Raw genomic sequence first — 24,650 nt, forward strand, 5'->3', positions numbered from 1 at the left:
TCTGACCAGCCACTCTGCCTCTCCTGTCCACACCGGCTGCTGGCCTCACCGGCCTTGTAAATGCCTCTGTGGGTAAAGCAGATGGGACCCTGCGAAGGTGTCGTTTCTCACATGTCTGTGTCTGAGCATCATGGGACACACACGGTCTTGTCCGCTAGTGGGCACTGGGACCCAGGGGGACACCAGCTGGGACCACCTTCAAGCGATCGCGGCGTCCAGCCCATCCAGAGCCCAGCTGACCTCCCAAGACAGGTCTGCTGGGGGTGGGGCAGGGAGGGTGGAGAGGGAGGTGATAGTGACCAGTGCAAGGGTCCTGCTTGGGCCTGCATGGGGCGAGGCCTGGACCCACGCGCCTGGGTCAGACTCTGAGGGCAGGATGTTTGCCTGCTTCGGTCCTGGCTTGAGTCCCCATATCCGGCGCCACACCAGATGATGAGCCCAGGTCAACTGTGTAGACCTGCTGAGTGCGGAGGCAGGGCAGGGCAGTGGACACTCATCTGCGGCCATCAGGCCAAGCCGGGTGGGAGGGTGTTGGCTGGGGTCAGGGTCCTGATTTATTCAGGGGTCACAGAACCTGTTTGCCCCCTGTGAGTGGGGCACTCAAGAAAAAGTGCCCTAGGGGAGTCCCTTTGTGAAAGTTCCTCGTTGTTCCCATCCTGCTCAAATATCACCATCCCAGAGAGGCCTGCTCTCAACAATGGTCACTTTCTAGCACATTCCTCTGATTTATTTCCTTCTTGACATGGACCCTCTCGGAAATGACCCATCCAAGCTCCTTTTCTCCTTCATGCCCGGTCCTCCTTCTGGCTGGGAGTGAGGGCAGAGAAGCGGGATGTGGCCCTGCCCTCCGACAGCAGGCTGGGCACGACTGGGTGATGTGGCGGGGTCCTGGAGCTCAGCGGGTCACTGTGGCCCCAGCGAGGGACTCACTCTCTCAGCCCTCCGAGGCTGGTGAAAGCCACCTGAGCTGCTCAAGGTGGGAGACCTGTTCCTCATCTGATCCCACTGGGCGGTGTCCTTTGAGATGGGGCCTGGAAAGGGCCAGTGGGCCCCCAGAGGAAGCAGGATGCAGGGCGGCCCCGGCAGGACAGGTGGACACTTGCGAGGCGATGAGGTCGGGACGACCCCGGGCTTGAGAAGAGTGAGAGCGGTAGAAGCTTGGGCGAACGGTGGGAGGGAGGGGAGGAGGGCGGTGCAGCGGGTGCAGTGCGGGGGCAGGAAGGTGGAGCAGGGGCCTCGGAAAGGCTGAGAGGCCCCACGCGGCGCACGGCCCGCGTGTCTACGGCGGCGACGGAGCCCCAGGCTCCGGAGGCTCCCCGGCCGCCGGCGCCCAGAGCCCCAGCGCCCGGTCCCCGCAGCCGGGGCTCGCAGCCACCTTCCCGCCCCGCGCGCGCGTCCCCCGGCGCCGGCAGGCCTGCGTGCGCGTCCCCGAGCGCCGTGCGCGGGCCCGGCGGGAACGCGGCCGGGGCCGCCCCGCCCAGACCCCGCCCCGCGCACGCCGGCCGAGGTCCGCGTGACCGGTCCGGGTGCAAACAGTCCGGTCAGCTGACTTTGCCAAGTGCGCCGTCATCCAGGCTATAAGCGCTCGACCTCTGGGCGCTCCGGTCCGACCCGGCCGCCGCCACCACCATGCAGCCCCCCAGCGTGCTGCTGCTCGTTCTCGGCCTGCTGGCCGCGTCCGCCGCCGCGCTCATCAGGTGAGGCCCTGCGACCCCGTGCACCCCGCGACCCCTCCGTGTACCCCCCCCTTCCGTGTACCCCTCCCTCGTGCACCCTCCCGTGCACCCCGCGCCCCCGGTGCCCTCCGTACGCCCTGCGCTCTGGAATGCGGGCTGTGCCGGCCCGCGCGGCCTCCTGCAGGGCCTCACCCGGGGTCCCCCGCCAGCCCGGGGACCCCTCTTCTCTACCACGGTGGAGTCTGCCTTGGGGGGCGGGCAGGAGGCGGCGGGAGGGAAGATGGGGAGACCCAGGCCGACGAGCCTCCCCAGGACAGGTGAGGCCGCGGCACCTGTACTCAAGGCCCACCTGTGTGGAAGTCTGGAGACACAGGTGTATCTGGGCAAGTCATTTTCCCGCTTCTCCCCCTGCCCTTTGCCAGCTGTGGATTGGGCACGGTCGCCTTTGGTTGGGGTCTTGGGCTCTTACCCGGGAGACCTTCTGGGCGCTGGGGGCCCCCGGGGGTCTCAGATACAGTAGGGAGTTAGCCTAAGGAGAGGGTCCGGGTGAGGGGCGCAGCTGGCATGGGGCTGCGGGGTTCTCCACCTGTGCCCTCGCTCTAGTGAGGGCCACACCTTCTTCAGGTCTCTAGGGCCTGCCCCCCCCTGTACCAGGAAAGGCCACCAACCCCAGGCCTTGTGGGCCAGCCAGGCCGAGGAGGGCGCTTCCATCCCCCGCTCCCACTCTCCCGAGGCAGCCTGAGCCCCCCCCCCCCCCCGCTTGGGGAGGGGTGTGGTGGGCCAGCCCCTCTGCTCCTGCACCCACCCTTGCCCCCCTTCCCCCCGCCCCGGGGCCTGGGAAGGCATCCTTCCAACTCCAAGGCGGGCCTTTTGCCCAGGGGCAGGTGGGTGAGGTCATAGGGCCGTGGGAGCTGGGGTGGGGGGGGGGGTGCCACTGGGACTCAGCCTTGCCAAAGGGCTGCACCATGGGCTGTGGCCTGGGGGCGTGTGGCCCCTAATGGAGCCTCCCCTGACGCCACCCACAGGCCTGCTCTCCAGGGATGCGTGGCTGTCCGGGGACTGAACCTGGGTTGCTTGGGGCTGGGCAGCTGAACCAGAGCCCCTCACACCTCCTCCCCGTCCTCTGGGACTGCTGGTGCCTGTTTCCTGGGTTACTGGAGGGCGTGCCCCTCTCCCCCCAAGCAAGGACCTTGGGCTTTTACGGCCTACCAGGTCTCAGACAAGAGTCCCATCTTCTGAAGCAGCCCTTGGCTTGCTGGAAAGGGCCAGCCGTGACCTTGAACTCCCAAATCCCCTGGGCTGGGAGGACCTGTCATCCAGGTGTGTGAGTTTGCTCAGGTCTGCTCTCCTGCCCCACCCCTGCACCATGGAAGCAGGGGTGCAAGCTTCAGGCCTGGAGGAGCCAAGGGTCCGGGTGGGGGAGGGACCTCAGGCACAGGAACCGGGACACCTGACCTCAACCCCGTGCTCTTTCTGCCCAGGCAGACTGCCAAGGCTGGGAGGCAGGGGCTGCCCGTGGGGGTGCCCTGGGGCATCTCCGAGGAAGGCAGACCCGGGAGCACGGACCCCTAGCCTTCCAGTGCAGTCCTTGCCCTCCTGGGGTCTGTACCGTGGTGGGGACAGAGCACAGACCAGCAGTAAATAAATTCACTACAGCACTGGAGAGGGCCCTGGAGGGAAACGGGGTCACGTGAGGGATGGCCAAGGAGGGCTTCTCCGAGGTGGCAGTCTTGAGTCCCGTCTGGTGGCCAGGAAACGGCCAACCAGAGGCCACACAGGGGAAGTGGGGACCTCTCTGCAGGGCGTCTGTGGAGAACAGATTGAGAGGGCTAGGCGGATGGGTCACCTGTGACGCCGATGTCCTAACAGACCCCCATGGGCCACTGTCCCAGAAGAGACCAGAGCAGACACAAAGCGGGGGACGGGGATGGGGTGGGCGCTTTTGGAGCCCCTGGCGGCTGAGGGTATAGAGGGGGAGGCGAGCCCTGACGGGCCCCCTCCTCTTGACAGAATCCCGCTGCACAAGTTCACATCTGTGCGTCGAACCATGTCGGAGTTGGGGGGCCCCGTGGAAGATCTGATTGCCAAGGGCCCCATTTCGAAGTACACCCAGGGAGTGCCCGCTGTGACTGGGGGGCCCATTCCCGAGATACTGAAGAACTACCTGGACGTGAGTATGGGGGTCTCCTCCACTTGGGGCGGGGGCCCGGTCGGTGGCAAACACTGAGTTGACGGGAACTGATAAGCCAGCACGAAACACTCTTTTTTTTTAACATTGATTTATTTTTGAGACAGAGAGAGACAGAGCATGAATGGGGGAGGGGCAGAGAGAGAGGGAGACACAGAATGGGAAGCAGGCTCCAGGCTCCGAGCCATCAGCCCAGAGCCGGACGTGGGGCTCGAACTCACGGACCGCGAGATGGTGACCTGAGCTGAAGTCGGCCGCTTAACCGACTGAGCCACCCAGGCGCCCCCGAAATACTCTTTGGCAAGCGCTCTCGTTCAGCGCTTTTGCTGAACCCCCCTGCTCGGTGCGGGGGAGGGGCTTCTGCTCAGCCACATCCTCCCCTGCAGTGCCCCTCCTGTCACCCCTGCCAGGTGGAGGACTCGCACTGTGTCCTTCTGGGGGGTCTGCACGGCTCCCCTGCAGGGCCTGCTTGTGTAGGGTGAGGGTGGGTTGGGGTGCCCTTGGCCCCTCCATGACCTCTCCCCCTGTGTCCCGCTGACCATCACCGACCTCAGAAGCCGCCTTGTTCTTTTTTTATTTTTAATTTTTTTTTTAAACGTTTACTTATTTTTGAGAGAGAGACAGAGTGCGAGCAGGGGAGGGGCAGAGAGAGGGAGGCACAGAATCCGAAGCAGGCTCCAAGCTCCGAGGTGTCGGCACAGAGTCAGATGCGGGGCTCGAACCCATGAACTGCGAGATCATGACCTGAGCCGAAGTCGGACACTCGACTGACTGAGCCACCCAGGCCCCCCAGAAGCCACCTTGTTTTTGAGGCCGGTCTGTGGGATTGTGGGACAGGGCCACCCTCTGCAAATCACCGGGCTGGGCCCAGGGCCATCAGCTGGGCACGGAGGAGCCTGCGTCAGGCCCCGAGAGGCTGTGGGGTCCTCGTGGGTCATCTGGGCCAGCCCGCCCAGGCGTAACTAACTGCCTTGGAGCTTCTGTGGGGGTGCCTGTCCCGCCGGGAGGCCTGGCGCCACCCGCGACCCAGTTCCGCCTCCTTACCTCCTTCCTCTGGCCAGCAGCCAGCCCTGCACCTGCCCCGTGCTCCTTGAGGGATGTTTTATAAGCTACATAGCACGCCAGAGCTGGCCCGGCCTGGTCCCGCCTCTGGGGTCAGGTTCTGGGGCTGCCCGGGTGGGCGTCCTTCTGTCTCTCCTGCCCCTGAGTCTTGGGGACCTCGCTCCTTGCTGCCATCCAGCCTCTGGCCCACCTGTGGCTGGGACAGGTGGCTGCGTCCTTTGTCCTCTCTTGCCAGAGCCCCAGCAGTGCCAGGAAGCTGTGGCCTCACGGGCATGTGACTGGACTTGGCGGGGGGGCGGGGGGGGGTTGCTGACTGACCGGTTCCTGGTCCCCCAATTCAGGCACACACACACATTTGCTGAGTCATCCCCCAGCCCCCCCATATCTGGACACTTCTGCTTGGTCATGAGGCAGCAGCTGTGGGTTTTCCCTGGAGCCAAGTGACAGCAGAGAGGCTCCCACAGGGACCAGAGCCGGAATATCATGGTGACCTGTGGTCTAGGCCGCCTCTCAGGGGACAGGGGCGCCCAGGCCGGCAGGACCCGGGGGGCCTCAAGCTCATATCTCACATCCAAGCCCTCGTGTCCTCTGACCTATGAGAGCATCGACGACGAGGTTTGAGGCTCAGGGGGCGTGTGCCCCCTTCATGGTCACCTGAGCCTTGAGCCAAGTACCCTGGGCTTCCCAGGCTCCCCTCCTCCGCTGTGTACAGATGGGGAAACTGAGGCTCAGAGCAGGGAAGGCAGGGAGTCTAGGCAGTGAGGGACTCTGAGCCAACACTGTCAGTCTCCAGGGTGCACCTCCTCCCTTTGGCCTTTCGCATGCCTCCACCTAGAAGTCCTCCAGGCTTGGCCCTGTGGGGCAAGGGCACGGTGGGAACTGAGGTCCCAGAGGCGAGCTGTGACTTGGCTCCCATCCTGGGGAAGAAGTCTCCCCTTCTGGGCCTGGATCTGTGAGGCAGAGGGGTCTTCCAGGGTATGGGGACCAGCGGCTGGGGGGGGAGGGGGGCGGGAGGGGGTAGGCTCCAGTGTCTCCTCAGACTTGGGCCTTCCAGAGTCTGACTCCCAAGGCAACCAGTGGTCCCTCTGTGGCCCAGCGGGAACGCGGGATGCCCCCCGCCACGCCGCGGCCCTGAGGCATGCCCCTCCCCTGCCCAGGCCCAGTACTACGGGGAGATCGGCATTGGGACGCCCCCACAGTGCTTCACGGTCGTCTTCGACACCGGTTCCGCCAACCTGTGGGTCCCCTCGATCCACTGCAAGCTGCTGGACATCGCCTGCTGTGAGTCACAGCCCCGCCTCGTGCGGCTGAAGGGAGCAGGCGGGGAGGGGAGGGCCCCAGGGTGTGGGTACGCGGCCTGGCCGCCGCCTCACATGCATGCAGCCCCCCTCCCACCCCCGGCCGCACACTCTCCCCCGGGCTCTGGGTCCTGCCGCCCTACCTCGGGGGCAGCCCCGTGCGCGGGGGCCAGCAGGCCAGCCCTTGGGCCTTCGGTGGCCCTGCCTCGGCCCCTCTTGGGCGACGTGCGGCTTCCAGCTCTCAGCCCCACCAGACGCGCTTGGCCCCTCTGCCCTCCCCGGGCACCCCGCTTTCCAGGTGTCTGTGCAGGGCCCCGGGGTGGCCGAGGATGGAGGAGGCCAGGCCAGAGCACCGCTGGCCGAGGCCCAGGCTGGCGGGGGCGGGGGTGGGGGGGGCTCCGTGGCAGGCGCCCAGGGCCTGGCGGGGGCAGCGGGCTGACGGTGGCTCTGCCCGCAGGGCTCCACAACAAGTATAACAGCGGCAAGTCCAGCACGTACGTCAAGAATGGCACGTCCTTCGACATCCACTACGGCTCCGGCAGCCTCTCCGGGTACCTGAGCCAGGACACCGTGTCGGTGAGTCTGTGGCGAGGCCGCTCCTGGGCCCTGGGATGCTCCCCGTGACCCCGGCCCCACCGCAGGGCCGGGCCGCTGAGCGTTGAGGGGGGAGAGTGGGCCAGCCAGGGTCTCGACACCCGTGGAGCCACCGGGTGTGGAACCAGGACCCGGCAGGCGAGCGAGTGATTGGCGGTGCGGCCTCCTCCCAGCCTCGCGGCCGGCGGCCAGGCAGGGGAGCCGGTCAGGGAGGGCTGAGGTGTGCCAGAGCCCCTGTGGAGGACGCCAGGAGGGCCGTCTGGGCACCCGAAGCCCCAGCCGGACCAGGAGGCTGCAGGGCACGCCAGGGCCTGCTTGTCTGGACGGTGGGGAGGGCCGTGGCGGCTGGGGACCTTCCTGCAGGCGCACTGCCCCTGCCCCGTATCCACCTGCTCTGTCAGGGTCCCCTCCTCCTGGACTCTGTGGGTCCGCAACAGGATGTCGCCCGCCACGCTCCCCTGTTCCCGGTGTCGCAGGGTGTCAACCCCAAACAGACGTTTCTTCCCACATCCTGCTCTGCCTCTCTGTCAGCTGCCTGGCCCGCGGTGGGGGAGGAGCGGCGTGGCCTCAAGTCTGCTGAGTTGGGTCATGGGGTTGGGTCATGGGGTTCCAGCAGGCCAAGGGCAGGAGCAGGCCTGGGCCGGCGGGGGGAGGGGGCCAGGAGGCCAGAGCCGAGCACGGAGCCCAGCCCTCTGAGCTGACTCCAACTCCGTCGGTGCCCCGACCAGCACAGACCCCACGTCCCTGTCCCACCAGTGCCGCCAGCCTTTCTCCCGGGCCCTCTGCCCGTCCCAGGCCCTGGGTGCGCAGTGGCGGGCGGGGGCCGAGCACCGCTGCTCCGTGGGGACGGAGCGGGTGCTGGAGCTGTGGCCGTGAGCGCACGCGCGGGACCTGGGGTCGGGCCCCGCAGGCCCCTGCGGCCCGCTGACCACCCCCCTCCGGCCTGCAGGTACCCTGCCAGGCCCCGACCGTGGCTGGCGTCAAGGTGGAGAGGCAGCTCTTCGGTGAGGCCATCAAGCAGCCGGGCATCACCTTCATCGCTGCCAAGTTCGACGGCATTCTCGGCATGGCCTACCCCCGTATCTCCGTTGACGACGTGCTGCCCGTCTTTGATAACCTGATGAAGCAGAAGTTGGTGGAGAAGAACATCTTCTCTTTCTACCTGAACAGGTGGGGCGGGAGGGCCGGCCCCCTCTCTGCCCCGGTCCTCACCCCGCTGCCCAGCTCGGTGTGGCTGAGTGCAGGGGGCTCGGGCCACCACCTCCCTGGCCACCCTCCAGGCGCCGGGCTGCAGCTTCTGACCTCTGACCGGAGGCGGGACTGGCCGCCCTCTTGCAGACCCACGGGCAGCCGCACAGCCCGGGCTTCCCACCGGGAGCGGCTCGGGCTGTGGGTCCAGCATCTTGCTCAGCGGGCCGCCTGGGGAGAACCGGACCCCGGTCGGGCGTCACCACAACTCCTCCTGGGTCCGTCAGCCCGGCTTTCCCTGGGCCTGATGAGAGGAAGACGTGGCCCCTGGGTCACTGATGGCCTAGAGGGGACAAAGCCATGGGCCCCAACCTGAAGCAGGGCCTCTGGAGACGAGGATTCTGGGGGCTTTCCACGGGAGGTGACCCCAGTTGGGCCTTGAGTGCCAGGTGCTGCTAGAGGCGGCCGTGGGCCAAGGTTGGTGTGGAGCGCGGCCTCCGTCACGCCATCTGGAAGCAGCCCCCAGTGTGTCTGTGCCTGCCGCCCTGAGAGAAGGCCCCCACCCTGGTGGCCCTTGCCCCACACGGAGGGTGGGGTCACCTACGTGCAGGGGCCTCGTCTCTCCCCTCAGGGCGGTGCCAGATGGGGGTGTGCCAGGCCTGGACGTGTGGGCAGCGTGTGAGCGGGCAACCCTGCCGACCACCGGTGGTCACCGCGCCACCTCACCCCCCCCCCCCGCCCAGAGCCGTCACCCTCCAGAGCCTGCCCACTTGCCCTTCTGGCTGAATGCCAGCTCGAACCCTGCCCTCAGCCTGGCCCCTGCCTGGGTGCTGCGCTCTGTCCCTTGATCAGAGCTTGGTCGGTGTAAATACCCAGCGGCCGGGCCGGGCAGAGCCACCCCTGGAGGCTGGTCTTTTCCTGTGAAGCCTCGGGCCCAGGGTGGGTGGACAGGGGGAGGGGACCCAGGAGGTTGGCCAGGCCCAGGCCCAGGGACAGACAGTGCGGTCGGTGCGGTCAGTGCTGTCAGTGCTGGGTGGGGGCCGACGGACAAGGGCAGGGAGGTGGGGCAGGGCTGCAGGTGGGGAGCGGACAGGAGGTCGTGGTCTGGGATTTCAGAGGTGATGGGAGGTGAAGGCCAGGGGGGAGGGCTGGAGGCCACAGGCAGTAGAGGGAGGGCCACGTTTGGCCTGGTGCTTTCTGGGTGTGGGGACAGCCCAGGAAGAAGACCGCGAGCTCAAACCCTAAGTCTGGAGAAGGGTCTGAAGGTGGGAGGGTGCTCAGCGCAGGCTGAGCGGAGATGGGGTGGTGGGGGCAGTTGGGTGAGGATGTGGACGGAGAGCGTCCCTGGAACAGCAGGTGCACGGGCCCCAGGGCAGGAGTGAGCTGACTTCGGTGCCGCCTCCTGCAAGCCCTCCCTGGTTTGTGTTGTTTTCACGCAGGGGAGGGTCCCCTCCTTGGGCTCCTAGCTTTCACTTCCCTGTCTGCCAGCTGCCTTGACCCTGGCCCGTTTCCGCTGGCAGACCGGGAGCGCCTGAGGTCTGGGCGGCATCTCGTGGCCTGCAGGCCACACGGGGTGTGGGATTGGAGCCCCTCCCCTTGGGGAGAAGGAAGTCCCCTCCCTTCCGGATCCTTCCATCCTTGTGGGTCTTTGGACAGCACCCCCCCCACACACACCCTCCACCCTTCACCCTTTGCTTCTGACTTGGCTCCAGCTGGTGCCGGTGGCACCCAACGCTAAGGCCGGAGGCTTGGTGTGGGGGCGGGCAGGGGTCCCCCGTGCTCGAGGGGCAAGGGTGGCCGACTTCCTCTTTTCTCTCTTCCCAGGGACCCTAACGCGCAGCCCGGGGGTGAGCTGATGCTGGGTGGCACGGACTCCAAGTACTACAAGGGCCCCCTGTCCTACCTGAACGTCACCCGCAAGGCGTACTGGCAGGTCCACATGGACCAGTGAGTGTGGGGCCCCTCCCAGCCCCCCCGCAGCAGGCCTCTGGGCAGCTCCAGCTCTCGGGGCTGGGAGGCTGCAGTGGGCGTGCTGGGCCCTGGACCCCCCCTGGCCCTGGGTGCCTGTCCCACCTCCTGGCACCCAGCTGAGCCCCTGGCCCCTGGGCTCGGGCCCTGCCCTGCTCATGATGTCAAAGGCGGCTGTTGACCTGCTCTTAGCCTCTTGGGCCCCAGCCCACCTCCACCCCCAGCCAAGGAGAGGAAGAGAGGGTACTGAAAAGGCGGGGGTCTCAGGCGGCCCTGGCGGTAGGACTGACCCCCCACCCCCTACCCCCTGGCCCCACCCCGAGCCCAGCCAGGGGCCTCATACCTCCTCCCCCTCAGGGTGGACGTGGGCACCAGCCTGACTCTGTGCAAGGGGGGCTGTGAGGCCATCCTGGACACGGGCACCTCCCTCATGGTGGGCCCCGTGGACGAGGTGCGTGAGCTGCAGAAGGCCATTGGGGCTGTGCCGCTGATCCAGGGCGAGGTGAGTGGGCCCAGCAGTGTGGGCAGGATGCCGCCCTCCCCCCGCCCCCCACCGGCCACACCTAAACTCTCTTCCCTCCCTCAGTACATGATCCCCTGCGAGAAGGTGTCCACCCTGCCCGAGGTCACTGTGAAGCTGGGGGGCAAAGGGTACAAGCTGTCCTCGAAGGACTACACGCTCAAGGTCAGTGGGGGCAGGGGCAGGTGGGCAGGGCGCTGACCACCAGGGCACAGGGCACAAGCTGTCCTCGAAGGCCTACACGCTCGAGGTCAGCGGGGGCTGGGGGGGCAGGGCAGGGGCAGGTGGGCGGGGCGCTGACCACCAGGGCCGTCTCAGGTGTCGCAGGGCGGGAGGACCATATGCCTGAGCGGCTTCATGGGTATGGACATCCCCCCGCCTGGTGGGCCGCTCTGGATCCTGGGTGACGTCTTCATCGGCCGCTACTACACCGTGTTCGACCGGGACGAGAACCGGGTGGGCCTGGCCGAGGCCACCAGGCTGTAGCCGCCGCGCCCGCCACGGAGGAGGGAGTCCAGGAGGAGGAGGCCGGCCGCCCCCGCCCTCCTGGCCGCCCCGCCACACACTTTCACACTCACACCCCCGCTCTGCGGGCGCCTCCGGCCCGCCGATTTCTTCTGCGGTTTTCCCCAGCCCTGGTTGTGGAAGTCCTGCCCACACGCCCGTCTGTCCGTCTGTCTGTCTGTCTGTCTGATGGAGGGCCGGGTGCGGGCAGCAGCCGTGGGCTGATCGGCGCGGAGCCGCTGCACTAACTCGGACGACCGGGCCCCGCTTTGCAGCCGGCCCCTTTGTATCCCAGGACCCGTCCCCTGGGTCGTCCCCCGCCTCCCCAGCCCTGGGGGCCTGGCTGCCCAGGCAGAGCCTCTGGACTGAGCCCACACCCTGTGCCAGGCTGTTCTCTGGGTTCCTCTTCTGCCCGGCCTGGGGTCCCAGCCCCACCCGTGCTTCTGCGTGGGCCCGTCGAGGAAGGGCCAGCCGAGGCCCGAGGACAAGCAGGAAGGGGTTAGAAGGGTAGGAGCTCAGAGACCGAAGCCAGCCTTGTGACACGTGTGGGGTCATCCTGGGGCTTGACCTCGTCCAGGAGGGCGCTCATGGGTCCAGGGTTGGGGAAAAAGGGGAAGGGGGCTGGTGCCACCGTCTCTGGTGGCTGGGAGCCAATGTTGATGTGAAAATACAGTTGTTTGGGCCTCTTTTTTCTGTGTTGGCATGTGTCGTGTTTGGTGGGAGGGAGGTTCTGAATGCGGATGTGGGAAGGAGCTAGTGTGGCCAGTGTGAGGCTGTTTCAGAGGGCTCACAGCCAGGCTGGGGCGGGGTGGGGGTGGGGCCTTTGGGGGTGCCCTGGCTCCCAGACCCCAGCCCCCCTGCCCTGCACAAGGAACCCTGGAGGCTTTGGTTTGCCGCCCAGCCTCGAGGCTGAGACGCCACTGCCCGGGAGCGGGCTGGTAGTGAGGCCCGGGGCTGCGACCAGCCGGATGTGGCCTTGGTGGGAGGCCGCAGGACGGGGCTTTCAGAGTGGTCCAGGTGAGCACCTGCCGCGCTTTCCGCCAGCAGCGGGGCCCTGGACTTCCCTGGTCCCCCTGCACACCCGTTAGAGTCTAGGACAGGCGCCTGCGTGGGGCTGATGGCAAGGGCACCCCGCCTCCCCCTGGGGCTCCCAGCCAGCACCTGAATGCAGCCTCTGTGCGAAGCCGGCACCATGGCAGGCCAGCCTGGGGTCCTGAGACCTCGGCTCGGGGGTCCCAGTTAGGAATCCCTCAGGTGACCTTCCTGGTGGTCCAGCCTGTTGGGAGTTCCCTGAGGGGCCCTCGGGAGTATCTACCCAGATGCAGCTGCACGGCCAGGAGGTTTTAAGGGATGAATAGGAGTTTGCGAGCAGCTGGGATCAGTGGCTCCGGACCCTTGCCGGGCGCCCACCCCCTGCAGGTGTGAAGAAACGGCAAACGTTTCACGTGGCACCGTGCCGGTACCCCCTCAGCCTTCAGGGGCGTGGCTGTCGTGGGGCTCAGGGGGCCGCACCCCAGAACTGAGCCCTCACTGGCACCTTTAACAGACATTCGACTAGAATCGCAGGGAGGCTGGTAACATGCGCCTGAAACATGAGTGGGGAGCCTGGAGTCGCAGAGCCGCAGGGCCTGGCAAGGCTGCCGGGGGGGGGGGGGGGGGCGCCTCATCCGAGCCCTTGTGCACCGAGAGGCCTGGCATCAGGGCGGGCCGGGAGGGAGGCCGCACTCTGCACCACTGCCCGGCTCCTGCCGGCCGCCCTGGGCTCTGTCTCCCACCACCCACCGTGCCGCTTGCCACACAGCTCTGGCCCTCGGCCGGGACACCCCCCCCATCCCCTCTCTGGGACTTGGGGACCAGCACCGCTGGATGCCCCCGGCCCTTCCCCCGACGCTTCCCCCGATGAGCGCAGGCTGGGCCTCCAGCCCCTACCGGCCACTGGGGTGCTGACGCCCCTGCCCAGAGCCAGGACCTTACGGCTGGCTGGCCTGGGCTGCTGGTCAGCGTCCTCCGGACTCCGGAGTCTGACTCCGGGCTCAGGTCCAGCCTCTACGGTCCAACCAACCTTAAGCCTCTGGTCTGTCTTTGGAAGATGGGTGATAACAGGGCACTCCTCGCCAGGGGCCTGGCAGAGACCCACGGGGTGCCCAGCTCAGCGCCTGGCACTCTTCCTGGCGGGCTTGCTGGGCTCTGCATCAGCACCGCAGGCTCCAGTGGGCATTTCCTGCCTCTTGCCCTTGCCTGGAGGACACCCCACCCAAATCGAGCCCCTTCCTTCACCTACTGGGTGGAGGCCCGTGGGGGCTGGAGCCCCCTTCCCCCAACCGCCCTGGGTTCTGGGGTCCTCAGAAGGAGGCAGCCTCAAGGCAGTCTGGAGCAGGCCCCCGGGGGCCAGGAGGACTCCTGTGCAGACCAGCTCTGTTGGCCGCTGCCTGCAGCCTGCCTGCCTAGAGCAGGGTGGGGCGGGGCCTGGGGCAGGTGAGGCAGTGCTGGGCCCCGGGGGACCCGGTAGTGTGGCTGCAGACCGCAGGCGGGCCACACCTTAGGTCAGGCGCCTCCTGAGGCCTGGGGGTCCAGGTGCCCCCAAGCGAGGGCCCTTGTCAAGGGGGCAGTGGGTGTCGCGTGAGGGAGAACTGAATCCTGGTCCCCCCACAGTCCTCGTCACCTTCATGCCCGGGGGCTCTCGGTCTGGGTCCAGCTGTGCCCAGGGCGTGGGCCAGGATGGAGGGTGGCCCTGGTGCTTGGGACCTCTCCCACTCACAGAGGGTTTTGTCAGCCTCCTGGAGGTTCTGGGGGTTCCTGAGGCCATGGATGAGGCTGGGCCTGGGAGGCCAGGGGGCGGGGCTGGAAAAGGGAGGGCTGCAGAGGGGGTGGGGCCTGTCCAGGGTTCAGAGAGGGCCTAGGGCTCATAGCACACAGAGGTTCGGGGAGAGCAGGGGGTTGGCAGAGGACTGGGGCAGAGGCGGGCAAGGACTCCCGGAGAGAAGGGGCCCCTGGGAAGGCCCAGGCTCAGAGGAGAGAGGGTCGTGGAGACGGCGGATTGACCAGATTGAGCTGGTCAGAGGAAAAGGGGGCTTTAGGAGAGGAGAGGCTCTGGGTGCAGTCAGGGCCTCAGAGGAGGACAGGGACTTGGAGGGAGCTGGGGAAGGAAACCTGGGGCCCCGGTGCATAGACACAACTTCTGGAGGGCTTTGGAGTCTGTCGAGGCTGGTGGGTTGGTAAAGAGAACCCAGCTGGGAGGGCACTTACATGGTGAGGTGAGGGGCTCCGGGAGAGGCAAAGAGGGCCGCGGCTTCTCCCTTGCAGACGGACCCGCTGGGACTTCTGCAGGAAGGGGAGGTCAGCTGGGGACAAGTGTGAGAGGGAATGAGAGGGTGTGGCATGAATGGAGGCTCCCAGAAGGGGCTGGGCTGGGTGGGCCGGTGTTGATTAGGGGAAGGGGCATCTGCAGGGGACCAGGCCCAGGTGGTCCAGGCAGGGCTGGCAGAGAGGCATGGGCAGCTGAGTGGACCTGTCTCCAAGGAGATAAGTGTCATTAGGGGCTTGGACAAGGACATCTGGCCCCATGGGCAGAGGGGACGAACGGGTGAGAGGTCACGGCCTTGGAGACTGGACTGTATGAGGAATACACGTTCAGGAGGTGGGGCTCGGGGCTCTGGGCTGGGCTGTGTGGGGTCAGACCTGGGGAAAGGGGGTCTGGAGCTTCCACGAGGGTGGGCCCAGAAAGGACAGGGCCACATGGGGGCCAGCCAGCACGGCTCAGGGAAGGCCTGGACTTGGTGGCCTCTGGGGCTGGGGACCTGGTTAGTGGCAGGATTGTGCAGAGGTGGGGAACGGGATGGGGGCTCAGTGAGGTGCACCCTGCTCAGGCAGGTGCTACAGCTGGGGACCTGGGGCCTTCGAGGGGCTTGGTTTTGGCAAGGGATGCACGAGAACAGGAGAGCAGATGGGGGCTGGGCTGGGTGAGGGGCACGGGCCAGAGTACCGGGGGCTCTGCGTGGGCTGGGTGCTTGGTGAGGCCAGGACTCCAGGAGGGGCAAGGATGGACATGTGGGGAGGGGAGGGACACAGCAGTCAGAGAGGGGGCAGCGGAGGGGAAGGGCTCAGACAGCCTTGCCGGTGGCCACGGTGGGGCAGAGGGGGACAGCAGGAGGATGAAGGGGCTCCCTCCTGGAGAGACAGACAGGGGTGGGCCTGGGGGCTCAGCAAGAGGGAGGGACAGGGAGGGAGGCGAGGGAGACACAGCAGGAGAGGACACCGGGTGGCCCTGTGGGAGGACCCATCCCGAAGCCCCCCACAACCCTCACCCCGCCGGCTCTGCGCCCCCTCCCCAGGGTCCCTCCTGGAGAGACAGACAGGGGCGGGCCTGGGGGCTCAGCAAGAGGGAGGGACAGGGAGGGAGGCGAGGGAGACACAGCAGGAGAGGACACCGGGTGGCCCTGTGGGAGGACCCGTCCCGAAGCCCCCCACAACCCTCACCCCGCCGGCTCTGCGCCCCCTCCCCAGGGTCCGGCTTCCGGCCGGTGCCTGAGGCCCCCACCCTGCGGGCGGGAGGAGGCGGGGAGGTGGCTGCGGCCGCCGGCGCCGTGAGTCAGGCTGGGGCTGCAGCCGCGCGGCCGGCCTGGCGCTGCGGAGGGAGCTCAGGAGCGGGGACAGCGGCGCCGCCAGCCCCGCGTGCTCCCCCCGCCGAGGCTGGGCCGCCGGGACGCGGAGCGGCCGGGCAGACAGCGAGCCGCGGGCCGGCGGAAGGACGCGCGGACCGCGGTGCAGGGATCCGCCTGCCCGCCCAGGAGTCGCCAGCAGGTGAGGGCGCGCCGTCCGCGCGGCCGTTCAGACCCCGGCGGCCCCGGGCGGCGGGGCGACGGCCACAGACCCCTGCGGGGGTGGGGGTGGGGGCGCAGGGCGCGAGCGTCTCGGTGCCTGGCCGGAGGGGTGCTCGTCTGGCAGAGTGTCCTTGCGCGCCTGTTTGTGGCGCGGGCTGGGTGGCTCCCTGGGAGCGTGTGCTGGGGTCCCGGGGCCGCTCTGGGCCGGGCCGGGGTTGGGGGCGGGGACGGCGTGCGCGAGTTTGGAGCCCCTGCAGTCGCCCCGCTGCCATCCCTGGGCGATTGCGTCGGATCCTGTGTGGCTGTGTGTGTATAACCTGCGTGTCACAGGGCAGGGCTTTTCCCTGGCATCTCGGTGCACAGCGTGCCCAGGGTCTGGGGAGCCTTTGGTGTCCGATGTGTTAGGGGCGTCAGCGTGCAGGTGCCCCAGAGGGCTCTGCTCATTCTGCCAGATGGTGGCCGAGACACCGTCATCGTGGGTCTGTGTGCCCTGTGCGTGTACCGGGGTGTTTGGGACGCTGGCGTGCTGTGTTTATTGCAACAGCGTGTTGGTTGGGGCGTTGCTGGGTACGGGGGGGGGGGTGCTCTTGTGTGTCAGTGGGTGAATGTTTGTGCGCAGATGGCAAAGTGATGAAAAGCCCCCGATGTTCCTGCCAAGGCTGCTGTGAAGGGCTGTGGCACCGGGGTGCCTGGGGTGGGTGGGGGAGGCAGGTGGCAGGCTGGCGGCCTCGGCGGGGATTTCCAGCTCCTCTGGGGCTGCTCTAGAGTCTGCAGGGGAGATGCTGCAGGACATCAGGGCAAGCCCTGCAGGGCGGGCGGGACCCAGCTCCCTCCTCCTCTCCCCCCCGCCTCCAGGCCCAGGGCCCAGGCCAGTGCCCAGCCCCGCTGGGAGCCCCGGCCAGCACCACGGACGGCGCCCAGGAAGCCCGAGTCCCCCTGGACGGGGCCTTCTGGATTCCGAGGCCCCCGGCAGGCTCCCCGAAGGGTTGCTTTGCCTGCGTGTCCAAGCCCCCGGCTCTGCAGGCTCCAGCGGCCCCGGCCCCTGAGCCCTCGGCATCGCCCCCCATGGCGCCCACCCTGTTCCCCATGGAATCCAAGAGCAGCAAGACGGACAGCATGCGGGCTTCTGGCGCCCCCCAGGCCTGCAAACACCTGGCCGAGAAGAAGACCATGACGAACCCCACAACGGTCATCGAGGTCTACCCGGACACCACCGAGGTCAACGACTACTACCTGTGGTCCATCTTCAACTTCGTCTACCTCAACTTCTGCTGCCTGGGCTTCATTGCGTTGGCCTACTCCCTCAAAGTGAGCCGGGCAGGGGCGCGGGGGGCAGAGGAGCGGGTCCCGGCAGGTGGGGGCCGCCTCGCAGGATCCGGAGACACGCGGATGCTGGCCAGCTCTGAGCCCGCAGGGAGGGGCTGCCCTCCCCATCCTGGGCTGCGGAAGCTTCCAGGGCGTCTTGACGGGGCTCGGGGGCCGCAGGACTGGGTTCTCTACACAGCCAGCTTAGTCCTCAAGGTGCAGACTCGGGGCTCGGTCTGTCCGCTGGGCCGTGGGAATTACACTCAGATGTAGCTGCCCCTGGGCACTCGGGGGGTGGGGGGAAGCCAGCACACAGATGCAGACCCTCAGCACCCTTCCCGTGTCAGCAGGAGGACGGCTCGGGCCCCTCACAGGGGAACCTGAAACCAGGCAGACCTTCAGAAGGAGGCCACGGTAGCCGGGGTCTCTGACCACGGTGGACAAGGTCACTGCTTTCTGCCTTCCTTCTCCCACACTCTTTCTAGACGTCCGTCCTGGTGGCTGGGGAGGGGGGCGTGTCCAGGGGGAGAGAGGCATGACCCCAACAAACCCTGAGTGCGTACAACTTTGGGAAGCCCCTGACTGCTGGGAGAGGAGCCGGCTGGGAGCAGAGCAGGGTGCCAGGCAGACAGGACCCCACGTCCCTGGGGCAGAGGGGAAAGAAATGGGCCCAGATTGCAGGAAGGGGCCTGTGACCCACTCACATCTGAGGTGAGGAGCCCTGTGCAAGTGTGTAAGGACTGAAGAGCCAGGGGCTGTTGGAACCCAAGCAGCAGGACCCGCCTCCCTGTCACTCCGGACGGGTTTGGCTCCTGTAGAGTCAGAGGTCACTGTCCCTGGATTCGCGTGTCCGAGGCCAGGTGCACATCACCGACTGCAGCCGCCCGGTGAGGTGGGGGCAGGGGGGTGGGCAGCGGTGGGATGTGGGGCTGCAGGGAGAGGAGGGTCTGGGCCAGGGAGGCTGCAGGGGGGAAGGACAGCAGCCTGGACACAGCTCTGCCTCTGCGCATCTTCGAGCCCCACCCCTGCCCCTGGCATCACATGCCCCAGCCGCCTGGCTCTCCCGACCTCCTGACTCTTCGTCAGCGTCCCCCACCGCCAGGCACACCTTCGCCTCCAGGCTGGTGCACGGAGCTCTGGGCCTCTGCCATGTGGGGCCTGTGTGGTGTGAATGAGTGTGTGTGAGTGTGCATGGATGCACGAGCGTGTGTGCCCACGTAGGTGTGAATGCGCGTGTGCACAGGTGTGTAGGTGTGGATGTGTAAGTGTAATTGCATGTGTGCATGTGTGTGGATGTGAATGCGTGTGTATATTTGTGCATGTGAGTGTTATGTGTGGGCTCACGTGTGTGCATGTATATAAGTGAGTGTGCGTGTGTATGGGTGTGCATATGTGTGCGAGTGTATACAGGTGTGGGTGTGCGTGTAATTCATTGCATCGCGTGTGCGTGCGTGAGTGTGCATATATTTGTGAGTGTGTGGGTGAGTGGTACGTGACTTTGTGCGCATGTGTGCGTGCGTGTGCCTGTGTGTGCTGTGAAATCACACCGGAAGGGGCCCCTGGGGATTAGGGGTGAAGGCCCCCACGCCAACCCCAGCTCTGGCCCCAACAGAACAGTGCCAGGCAGAGGGCATCGTGGTGGGGGCAGCTGGTGACGCTCTGCTTCCCCTGGGGCCCTCTTGCCGTGCCCTGACGATGGCCTGTGGACACGGGTCCGGCCGCGTGGGCTCCTGTCCGGAAGCTGTCCCCCCCTTCCCCTTGGCTCGGCTGTGGGCGCCGGCTGGCACAGGGCAGGCCCATCTGGTGCAGGTTGTAGGTAGGTCACAGACTTCTGAATGGTGCAGGATTTGTGCTCTGACCGGGTGGGCAGGAATTGGTCCTTCTGAGGGGTGGAAGGGAGATCACGCTGCCTCCACCCCGGGGCTGCTCCCCCACGTCCTTCCTGGGGGACAGCCAGGGCAGAAAGGCCCGGGGCTTCTGGGGAAGGAGTGTGCAAGGTGAGCTGTCTCTGGCCTGGGCAGAGGGGGTGCAGGAGCGGCGGACTCGGGCTCCTGCACCTGGGAGCTTGTCCATCTGTCCATCCAGCTGTCTCCTGGCCTGCTGCACCCGACGCTATTTGCAGCCAGTCATGGGCACTTCCAAGGGCGCCTAACGGACTTGGGGTCAGAAGGCCTTGGCTGAAGTCCCAGCTTGGTCCCTGAAGAGGGGTGAGCTCTTCACAAACCACCTTCCTCTGAGCTGGTTCCTGTGTCTGCTCACAAAACAAACAGAAATGAAAACAACGCCCAAGTCAGCACGCGTGAGCGGGGCAGAGGCTGGCATTCGGTGGGTGTGAAGCAGACATTGTGTCCCTGTCACGGGCGCCTGTCCATCCGCTGTCTCCACCCACGTGGGCCTGTTCCCTTGATGCCAGCTGGGTCTGCGACACTCCCCTGCCCCAGGCATGGTTGCCCACCCAACCAGACCCATCCCTCCATCTTGCTGTCACTGGTGCCGAGGAGGGCCGGCCACTGTAGGGGTCAGACAGGGCTGTACGAGGGGGTAGGTGGACAGAGGGCACCTTCAAGGTGGAGTAAGTGTCATGGTGTTTCAGAAAAAGAATATTTCCTTCCTGGTTTGGGGTGAGTTTGGAGTCCAGAGTGGGAGACTTCCGGGAGGAAGCATCATCTTCACTGGGCTCTGAAGGGCAGGTGAGGTGACAGGTGTTCCAGATATAAACTAGGACATGAGGGTGGGGCGATCTGGGGGGAACTGCAAGGCCCCCATATTCTCTGGGGGCGAGACGACAGTCCTGGAAAGCCAGACTGAGGCCATGCAGTGAAGGATTTGGAAAAATATGTGAGGGGTTTGGATGTCATCATGTGGAAGACCCAGAAGGGAAGATATGACCAGAGCTATGAAATCTGCAGCCAGTATGAAGGAAGAGGATGAGAGAAGCCCCAGGGCAGAGAAAAGCTAGGGTCCCAGTGTGGTGTCCAGGAAAGGGGGCACATGGCCTGAACCAGGGCAGGGATGGTGGGCAGGAGACGAGGAGCAGATATAATGATATGGTGGTTGTTCCATGTGGGCCCAAGAGGTTGTGGACTTCCCAGTGACAGGGAAGTCAAAAAAATTGATTGGGGGGGGGGTATTGTGTCAGTTTTTGTATATACATATTTGCCCACTACCTGCTTTCTGAATGTCAACAGCATCCACCCATCTACCCACCCATCCATCCATCCACCATCCATCCATCCACCCACCCATCTATCCATCCACCATCCATCCATTCATCCATCCAACCAACCATCCATCTGTCCACCATCCATCCACCCATCCACCCATCCACACACACATCCATCCATCCAACCAACCATCAATCTGTCCACCATCCATCCACCCATCCACCCATCCACACACACATCCATCCATCCAACCAACCATCCATCTGTCCATCCATCCATCTGTCTATCCACCATCCATCCATCTATCCATCCATCCATCCACCCATCCACCCATCCACACACACATCCATCCATCCAACCAACCATCAATCTGTCCATCCATCCATCTGTCTATCCACCATCCATCCATCTATCCATCCATCCATCCACCCATCCACCCATCCACACACACATCCATCCATCCAACCAACCATCAATCTGTCCACCATCCATCCACCCATCCACCCATCCACACACACATCCATCCATCCAACCAACCATCCATCTGTCCACCATCCATCTGTCTATCCACCATCCATCCATCTATCCATCCATCCATCCACCCATCCACCCATCCACACACACATCCATCCATCCAACCAACCATCAATCTGTCCATCCATCCATCTGTCTATCCACCATCCATCCATCCATCCATCCATTCACCATCCCTTATACATTGATCCCTGCTCCTTTATTCCCTTCAACCCATTCAAATAGTCACCCACTCCTCTATTCATCTGTTTATACATGTTCATCTTGCCTCCTCCTCCCTTCCGTACTCTGCCCCATCCCGTCCCCATGTATTTTGTACATCAGTTCACTTGACTGTTCATCTAACCTTACTTCCCCCCAGTAGCTTTCCCTGCTTTACTTACCACCTCTACATGTCAGCCATCCATCCATCCTGTGACCCAGCACACCAATAAATCCACTCATCCTTCAAGCTGACAGCATCCCTTCTTTCCACTGCTCCTCTAGCTGAGCCACGTGCATCCATTCATCATGTACCTGTCTTCACACTCACCCTTGCTCACTCTCACCTTGTTATCCCTTATGTCATCTCATCCATCCATATGACCCATGCACTATCATTTTTTTCTATTTTCCCTCCCTTCTCATCCATCCACAAATCCAACTACGCTTCTTTGGACTTTGTGGAGGGAGAAAGTGCTGAAGAGAGGGAAATCCTAGGATTTACCCTGCGTGAGGGTGGCTTCCTCCTTGGGAACACCTCTTCACAACCAGAGAATCTTGGAAATGGGTCCAGCTCTGCCCACTGTCTTCCCCGTATCTTTTTTTTTTTCAACGTTTTTATTTATTTTTGGGACAGAGAGAGACAGAGCATGAACAGGGGAGGGGCAGAGAGAGAGGGAGACACAGAATGGGAAACAGCCTCCAGGCTCTGAGCCATCAGCCCAGAGCCCGACGCGGGGCTCGAACTCACGGACCGCGAGATGGTGACCTGGCTGAAGTCGGACGCTTAACCGACTGCGCCACCCAGGCGCCCCTATCTTCCCTGTATCTTAACATCCCTTCCCAGAGACCACGGGGCCCACTGCCTGTTCTGTCTAGTGCCTATTCTTAGGTAACCCCTGTGAATTTTAGATTAAGGAGCCGCTCAGACTAGGGCACACTTACAACCTCCATTGGCTGATCATATAACTCTCTGAGACCAACTTTCTCCTTTGTCTTGTGAATTCATTTGTCGATCCCAGCTTTATTGAGCTACAGTTGACCTACAAATTGGAGAAGTCCAACATGCACAACGTCACAATTCGATACACGTACATCCTGTAAGATGATCGTAACAAGAGGGTTCGTTAGCACATCTGCCACCTCACATAATTATTGTTTTTGTGGTTGGTGGGGGTTTTGGTGGTAGGAACACTTACAATCTGCTCTTGCCAACTTTCTTTTTTTTTAATGTTTATTTATTTATTTTGTGTGTGTGTGTGTGTGTGTGTGAGAGAGAGAGAGAGAGAGAGAGAGTTCAAGCAGGGGAAGGACAGAGAGAATCGGAGAGAGAATCCCAGGCTGCACTGACAGTGCAGAGCCCGATTCAGGGCTCGAACCCATGAACCGGGAGATCATGACCTGAGCCGAAATCCAGAGTCGGATGCTTAATTGACCGAGCCACCCAGGTGTCACCCCACCCCCCCACCGCCTCCTTGATTCAGTAACTTTCGATCGAATAGTACAGTATTGTTAAACAGTCCTGTTTTATTTTAAATAATTTCAGACGTGGAAAAGTTGCAAAAAGAACCACAAAGAATTCCCGGGTGCCCTCCGCACAGAGGTGCCCCATACCCGTATTTGCCTTTCCCTGGTCTCTGGCCTCGGGCCTCACCTCCCCCCTCCGGCTGCAGGTTCGAGACAAGAAGCTTCTCAATGACCTGAATGGAGCAGTGGAAGACGCCAAGACCGCCCGGCTGTTCAACATCACCAGCTCTGCCCTGGCGGCCTCTTGTATCATCCTCGTCTTCATTTTCCTGCGGTACCCGCTCACCGACTACTAGGTCGCCGGCCGTGGAGACGAAGCCCCGAGACACGTCCGTTGTCATGACTGACGCGATACGGGATGCGGTGTGTGGTTGGGGCAGAGCAGGGCGCGGGCCCTGGGGCCCCCCCGAAGCTGTGAAGCGGGCAGCGAGGCCGCCAGAAGCTCCGCGCAGTAAGGGGGCAGCGAGCTTCGGGCCAGCCCACCCTCTCTGCCTCTGCCCGTTCCCGGGGTCTGGGTTTCTCCCTGTGTTGCCGCACCCTGGCTTCCAGCGGCTGCCCCCCGCCCCGCCCTCCTGTGCCGCACCCAGGCTCCTGGGGCCCCTCTGGCCCGACACCCAGCAAGAAGGGCTTCTGTGAGAGCTCCCCGGCTTGGGGGGGCTGCCAGCATCTGGGGACTCACTCTCTCCTTTCTGACCCCACCTCCTCCAAGCTGTGACCCTGCTCAGAGCTCTTGTATCTGTGAACTTTCAATAAAATACCTGTCTGGCTCCAGCCCAGCCTCTGTCCCAGGGCCGAGCAGGGCATGGGGGTGGGTGGATTTGGCAGCTTTGGGGGCCCCACTCAGGCCCTGCCTGGCGGTTCAGGCCCCCCCCCCCAGTGCCAACACCGCCTGGGAGGGTTTGCTCCGTGACCTGGCAATCTTCTGCCCATGGTGCAAGGGGACCGAGGGGGACTTTGGCAGAAGGTGCCCCAAACACGAGTCCTCTCGAGGATTAGACAGCATGAACAGAGCTGTCTGCCCAGCTGTAAGTTAGAGCGGAGAAAACCAGCGTGTTCCCGGGGAGGGAGCAGAACCCTCGTGGCACGGGGTCGCGGCTCGTCTGGGAAACCAGAGGACGTCTGGGCAGCTCAAGTGCAGAGTGAAGGAGGAAGGCCTGCTGACCTCACCCCCAGGCCCAGGGGTGGCTTCGCAGGGGAGGGACTGGGCTTGCTTTGTGGGCTTCGAGGACGGTGGGGGGGAGGCAGGGGACAAGGCTGTCACAGAAGTGGGAACCGTGCAGGCTGGGGCTGGGGCGGATGAAAGAATTTGGTGACAGACTGGATGTGCTGTGAGGCGGGCGGGAGGAGCCGGGGGTCCCTGTGTGTCCGACTTGGCCGGGGCTATGCCTTCACATGGGGACCTGGGGAGGAGCCCTGTGGAAGCAGAGGGGCCCGGCAGTGACAGCCAGCGTGGAGCCCAAGGAACACCACCTCTCTCCGGAAGGCTGGCAGGAAGAGGGGGTGTCCCAGCACCCAGAGTGTCGGGGGCAGAGGAGGGAGAAGCCAGAGGCGCCCATCGGGTTTCTGGGAATGTGATGGAGGAAGGAAGGAGGTAAGGAAGGGGCAGAAAGGTGTGCTTGGCGGGGCAGGGAGGTGGCCGCCAAGGGAGAAGAGTCCCGGGGATGTCATCAGAGCAGGGTGCCAAGCCCGGGGCTCAGGGTCGGCAGTGATGGACAGCCACGGGGAGGAGGCCAGGTGACCGAGGGGTCACCAGGGCATGGGTGTCAGAGAAGGCCGGAGAGCACAGACGGAGCCCTGTCTGGGCAGCGTCCAGACAGCAGGAGAGAGACTCCTCCCTCACGCAGGACAGAGGCACAGGTGCTGACGACGGGATGGGTGTGTGGACGTGGGGCCGAGGACTGGGGTTCCCCTGCGACCTCCCTGGGAGGGGGACACGTGGGGGGGGGCAGGGCTCAGGGCAGGGGTGAGGTGTTTGGGGTCTTTCCTGGGCAAGTGGACCGGTGTGGCTGTGGTCAGCTGGGGGCACGTGCTGGGGGCTCCGAGACAGAAGCGTGGAGGGGACTTGGGAGCGGGACGCTGGGGGTGGAGCAGTGTGGCCGTG

General features: G+C 64.7%; 2 protein-coding genes across 2 annotated transcripts; both read left to right on the top strand.

Annotated features, from left to right (window-relative positions):
• Window positions 1–1,517: 1,517 nt before the first annotated feature.
• On the top strand, window positions 1,518–11,687 carry CTSD (cathepsin D). Its single transcript, XM_047823623.1, has 9 exons — window positions 1,518–1,697; window positions 3,687–3,846; window positions 6,084–6,207; window positions 6,682–6,800; window positions 7,768–7,988; window positions 9,831–9,953; window positions 10,332–10,476; window positions 10,561–10,659; window positions 10,813–11,687. Exons 1-9 carry the CDS (start codon window positions 1,630–1,632, stop codon window positions 10,978–10,980), a joined length of 1,227 nt encoding a protein of 408 aa, XP_047679579.1. The 5' UTR covers window positions 1,518–1,629; the 3' UTR covers window positions 10,981–11,687.
• A 3,898-nt stretch (window positions 11,688–15,585) lies between these two features.
• On the top strand, window positions 15,586–23,320 carry IFITM10 (interferon induced transmembrane protein 10; the record flags this gene model as incomplete). The annotated part of the gene is made up of 3 exons (XM_047823966.1): window positions 15,586–15,798; window positions 16,674–17,126; window positions 22,696–23,320. Coding segments are annotated over 3 exons (816 nt in total), but the record flags the coding sequence as incomplete, so codon positions are not given.
• Window positions 23,321–24,650: the final 1,330 nt, after the last annotated feature.

This window comes from Prionailurus viverrinus, chromosome D1 (assembly GCF_022837055.1).
Source record: "Prionailurus viverrinus isolate Anna chromosome D1, UM_Priviv_1.0, whole genome shotgun sequence".
NCBI lineage: Eukaryota > Metazoa > Chordata > Mammalia > Carnivora > Felidae > Prionailurus > Prionailurus viverrinus.

What these genes read in the sequence shown, in the direction of transcription:
- CTSD (XM_047823623.1), top strand. Translation starts at nt 1,630, where the DNA reads ATGCAGCCCCCCAGCGTGCTGCTGCTCGTTCTCGGCCTGCTGGCCGCG. An exon ending in TCCGCCGCCGCGCTCATCAG is followed by an intron (nt 1,698 to 3,686) that starts GTGAGGCCCTGC and finishes TCCTCTTGACAG; the next exon opens with AATCCCGCTGCACAAGTTCA. An exon ending in TGGCAGGTCCACATGGACCA is followed by an intron (nt 9,954 to 10,331) that starts GTGAGTGTGGGG and finishes CCTCCCCCTCAG; the next exon opens with GGTGGACGTGGGCACCAGCC.